The 5,313-nt window shown below is 52.2% G+C and overlaps 2 protein-coding genes across 2 annotated transcripts; one reads left to right on the forward strand and one right to left on the reverse strand.

The window, feature by feature from the left end:
- On the reverse strand, positions 1–3,086 carry P152DRAFT_305307 (Pfs, NACHT and ankyrin domain protein; the record flags this gene model as incomplete). The annotated part of the gene is made up of 3 exons (XM_033675117.1): positions 1,929–3,086; positions 991–1,834; positions 1–935 (listed from the first exon to the last, which is right to left on the reverse strand). Coding segments are annotated over exons 1-3 (2,803 nt in total), but the record flags the coding sequence as incomplete, so codon positions are not given.
- Positions 3,087–3,927: 841 nt separating this feature from the next.
- Positions 3,928–4,752, forward strand: P152DRAFT_477829 (uncharacterized protein; the record flags this gene model as incomplete). Its single annotated transcript, XM_033681615.1, has 1 exon — positions 3,928–4,752. One exon carries the CDS (start codon positions 3,928–3,930, stop codon positions 4,750–4,752), a length of 825 nt encoding a protein of 274 aa, XP_033529482.1.
- Positions 4,753–5,313: the final 561 nt, after the last annotated feature.

Raw genomic sequence — 5,313 nt, forward strand, 5'->3', positions numbered from 1 at the left:
CATCTGCTCCCTTATCTAAGAGCAGCGCGACAATCTCTTGATGGCCTCCTGATGAGGCGGCTTGGAGAGCGTTGCCGTAGAGGCCGCCCTGGGCACCTACATCTGCTCCCTTATCTAAGAGCAGCGCGATAATCTCTTGATGGCCTCGAGATGAGGCGGCTTGGAGAGCGTTGCCGTACTCGCCGCCCTGGGCATTGACATCTGCTCCCTTGCCGATAAGATCTCGCGCAGGCGCTACGAGCCCAGTGAAGCAAGCATAGTAGAGCTTGGAACCTCGTGGAGGACCTGGGTCATTATCCCAATGCTTATCAGCCTGATACAAGCGAGCCCATCGCTGGAACGTCACCTCCTCTTCTACGAACCTGACCGTCCCTCGAACTATATCTTCTGAAGCCTGAGCCAACGCAGCAAAGCCTGTCCAGACTTCCGCTGCAAATCTTGCCATCGGAAAATCCCGCTTGATCTTTTGGTTGCTACCATTGATGTCCGTAAGATATGTCAAGCATGTCTTCGTGATGGAAATGCTGGCAGTCGAAATCTTGAACTGATTCTCCCCAAGAAGGTACTCTTTCACAGAAAAGTGGGCCAAATGCAGCTCTTTATCGGTGGCGTGAACGACTGTCGCTAAGCCGGGACAGTAGTCTAAAACAGCTGTCTCGCAAAATAGTCGACGATTGATATCAAATCCTTGCGACCCGTTTTCAATCTGTGTTGCTACTACTTCTTTCGCCTCGACCAGCTTGAGAGGTTGCTTGGAGTGCACCAGGAATTGTAGGAGCCGTATCGCATCGTTTTTGAGATCTATCGGTATGCGTTCAATCATGCGTCGGTACGTTTCTTCTAGGTTCCGCGGCAAAGATGCAAGAGCTTTCGCCATGTCCGCCGCGTGACGACATCGAGCTAGGCTGTCCAACTGACAGAACGCCCATCTAAACCTACGCAGAGCGTCAGCAAACCATCAGCATATTAATTGAAGCAATAATATCTTACATCCCGTCGGCTCCGTCGCCAACCTTCCTCCGAATCCTCTCAAGGAGATCCTGGGACAAGTGCTTGTTCCGAAATTCACGTCGTTGCGCAAGCTGTGCTGCGACGTACGATCGGATATCAGCGTTGACAGAGTGCTTGTCGAGTGCCAAGCTGTTTTCCTCGCCTATTAACGAGGGAATTTCGCTCAGGAACTCGGCTTCAGGCCGACCGGTACAAATCAGCTGGACGTGGCCCAGCTCTGGCCTGGAAACTACGTCCTGGGTCCAGAGGAGTAGTTCGCGCCTCGTTGTCGACTCGTCCAAGGCGTCTAGAACGATAGAGACCTTCGTCTGGACTGCGAGAAACTTGAATAAAACATCTGAGAGCGCCTTTGTCCCAATTTGGTCACGGCCATCCTGGTGTGCTTGGAATGAGGCGTCAAGAAGGCCTGCAGAGGCACTGCGGCCTCGGTAGAGTTGGAAAGCAAGCGACCGCAGCATGCCATCCACAGTCTGCTTTTTCGTGTCGCCAAAGTCAAAGAAGAAGTTGAGGATAAGACGGTCGTTTCCCTTCTCAAGATGATCCAATATAGTTGCGCTGAGAACCGTCTTTCCACATCCCGCGAGACTATACAACCACAAATGTCGACGCGACCCTGAGTGCCACTCCTGGAAGGCCGGGTTTTCTAGGAGCCACGTACCTGTCCCCTCATGGCGGAGCTCCCTCGCGTGGTTGGCGTTTGTAGACGGATCGGAGGGGCGAAGCCAGCGCTCGATCTTCTCGGTACGAAGGTCGGCCTGGATGGAATCAGTGGCTATTTTCGCTATACCTATGGTCTGCTGCATACTATCGATTTTTTGTTCAACTAAGGCAGGTCAGAATGTGCTCGACGTGATATTATTACTCCGCCTTGTTTATTCGCCAGGCCAGGGCCCTGTCGGAGGATATGGATCACTAACCTGACTGAAGCATTTCTAGCGCTTTTTTGGTCTCTTGGACCTCCGCGACCGGCACGTATGCCAGGAGCTCCTTAGTATACGCAGCGGCGGTGGCCGAGGCGTAACGTTGCCATCGATCGTTCTTGTGGGAATCGGCGTAGTCGCAGATCCCTCGGATCACAAGACAGGGAAAGTGGTTCATCAGGCCGGCTGCTTCCATCTCAAAGCAGATGCAATCCTCGCCGACGTCGGCAACAATCCGATCGCGCGCAGCGGCGTCTTTGACCAGCGTGTTGCCGGATGCGATGGTCCCGTAGTGGATATCGGGGTCGGTGGTGTCTCGAGGATCGCGTTGAACGTCGCCAGCCGCGTCGCAGCCCCGACAGTCCGGCCCGGAGACGTGGCCACTAGAAGCTTTGAAGAGGCGGTCTTTGTGGAAGCCCTGGTGAGTATAGCCAGGACTTATCTTGGATCTCTTGCCCATCTTCGGGTATTTCTCTAACATCTGTTGAAGGAAGCAGCGAACTTTGGAGTCTTTCCGCTCGTGATCGGCCTGGATGCTGGCAAGCGCGTTGAGGAGGACCGTCGGAGGCCGTCCGAGGAAGCCTTTACGCTCACGCCTGTCACCAGGCTTTGCTTTGATCAAGTCGTACTGGCAGACGCCGCCTGTGGTCCCATCAGGCTGGCTCACGACAATGTCGCCTAGCCGGATATCGCGGTCATCGTCCGGTCGTGCGATGCCGCCGCCTATGCCGACCAGAAGACAAACACGGATGGATGGCAGAGAGGCAAGCAGGCTCGAGGCCGTGGTCGCAGCCGAGGTGGTTCCATAGTCTCCGGCGGCAAGACCGACGATAACGATGTTGTGCTCTCCCATACGACCCCATGTATAACGGTTCGCGTCGATTTGGTGCCTAGCGAAGCCAGTTGGAGGCGCATGTTCTTCGTCGAACATCGCTTCTGCAGCGGCCCGCTCGATGGGAAGAGCTGCGATCCAGGCGACCGCATAGGAGTCGGGGCTGTCGAGAGAGTTGCGGGATGCCATGGTGTGGAGGGAAGCGCGCCAGGCCGGCAGATGGGCGGGTGGAATGACAGGTTATGCGGTTCGCCTAGGTCAGCGAAGAAGCTAGAGTTGAGTCGCCCTTGAAGGTCAAGGACGACCACAGCAGCGACAAAGAAAGGCTATTATAAGTTCTGGTCCAAGGCTGCGTTCGTTTTCCGGTCACTTCGCAGCTTGTTCTCCGCGACCGCAGCCTTGCGCTTTGCGACCTGACCAGATCGCGTGCAGTCACATTTTAACGCAGTCCTCTAATATGGCGCCGAACCACAGGACGAAACTAACTCTCGATCATACATTCAGTAACGGATATCGAGGACTGCTGGAATTTCCCGTATCAAATCGATCCGCATCAAAGTCAACCTCTGCAAACTCTACTTTGATCCTACACACCTTTTTAGCCTTAGCCCCCACCGGTGCGGAAACTAGAAACCAAAGCCGAGCAGCACATTAAAAGAAACTTTTCGTAGCGCGGCTACAGTAAGAGGCGTTCTCAGCAAGTCCAAGTAACGACAGCGTTCCCGTTGTGACTACAGTTCGGCTGACCTCGTGTCACAGAATATCTGTGTTTTATTGACGTATCATTGGCGTATCGTTGGCGTATCACCACTGTCTCATCTCATATTCGATTCTATGCCTTCTGTTTCCTTTATCGGGGAAAGGATCATCATAAAAAACCACATAAATAGCTGCAGGAACAGCCTGTTTTCGTAGGATGGGGGCGAAGAGAGGATCAAGTTAAATCTATCTATTGCTCTTTTGGAATCTAACGGGGTTTTCCACCGTGTCGCTGCATTAATCACCGGATTGAGCGAAACCGCTATTTATCTCACAGTTATGAGCCCAATTATCGCTTAAAGCACCATAGACGACATCAACAGATAGTTCTATCGTGTCTTTCCCACTTGTTCTCTCAAATTATACCGACGTTCGCTTATTTGAAAGTCTATCGTTTCATCTGCAATGTCTACCTCTGCAAACGACCTCGCAGTGATCGTCAAGGCTGCTCCACCTCTCAAATCCCCAGCGGATTGGCGTGACTGGTACAACTTCATCAAGTCCCACGGAAATCGAGTAAGAGTATGGAAGTACATCGACCCTACGACCGAGGAAGATCCCGAGGAACCCCAGACATACAGCAAGGAGGAATACAACAAATTGACGGAGTACGACAGAGACCAGATCACTCAATCGAGAAAGCTCGAGGAGAATGTTCACAAAGCGAAAGTCAGGATAGGAGATATCATCTTCGCAATCGTACCTGAGGAAGCGAGGCGTGGTTTCTCTATCAACGATACACCACGTCAAATGCTCTCCTACCTCAAGTCTCGATATGGACCTGACGAAAACCAGTACGAGGAACTGGTGGAAACTGCCTGGGAACGCCTTCGCGTTCGTCCAAAGAGGATGAAGCTACAAGACTGGATCCTCGAATGGAAACACTTCAAGGAATACGCAGAAGAGCTAGGGCAGAAAACCACCTATACTGATCTGAAGCTTATCAGAGAACTCATCAAGATCTGTAGACGTGAAGATCTTGACCGATTTTCAACTCGATCTGAGGATGCTATATGGGTTGCAAGGGAACCAGGAGGTAATCCTGCACATCTCAAACTGAATCATCACATCGAGCTCTTTCTAAAGACGTACCCCATGGAGATACCGAAGCCTACCAAAGGGGCACTTTTCGCAACTCTCCAAGGAGAGACTCCAGAGCAGACGTCTCAACCATCACAGATGCCCCCTGCAGCGGCATCACCGTCGTCGACTCCCGTCCCCCCTCAATAAGAGAAACGAGAGAAGACTCTCCCAGCCTATGTGTGTGGGGAGAAACACCTGTACAGGCGTTGCCCGTACTTCAACCGAAATCTTAGACCTTCAGGTTGGAAACCGAAGTCTGAGATCAAAAACCAGATTATATCTCACTTGAAGGCTAATCCAGCGGCCGACAAGACTCTACGGAAGGTCCTTAAACGAGAAGGAATCAGCCTTCCTGATTGGTTCCCGGCGGAATCATCCTCTACCACATCTACAACTTCGGAATCGCGTGAGGATGGTTCCTCACACGCGTTCGCTACGCGAGTGATGGAAGAATCTCAGGCGTTCGCCACACAGGCGTTCTCCGCAGTTGAACATACAGAGACCAACGAAGGAAGGCCATATAACCAGAGTTTCTATATGGACAACATGGCTTCTCACCACATATGTGCAGACATTACACGTTTCACGAACTACGTGTCTACAGATGGTACAATGAAGACCGGAGACTCGTACTCATCCTATGTGGGCACAGGAGACGTCAAGATCCCTGTGGTAGGAAAGCACGGGAAACAGACATTCATCACTATC

The sequence above is a fragment of the Eremomyces bilateralis genome (assembly GCF_010015585.1).
Source record: "Eremomyces bilateralis CBS 781.70 unplaced genomic scaffold P152scaffold_65, whole genome shotgun sequence".
Classification (NCBI taxonomy): domain Eukaryota; kingdom Fungi; phylum Ascomycota; class Dothideomycetes; order Eremomycetales; family Eremomycetaceae; genus Eremomyces; species Eremomyces bilateralis.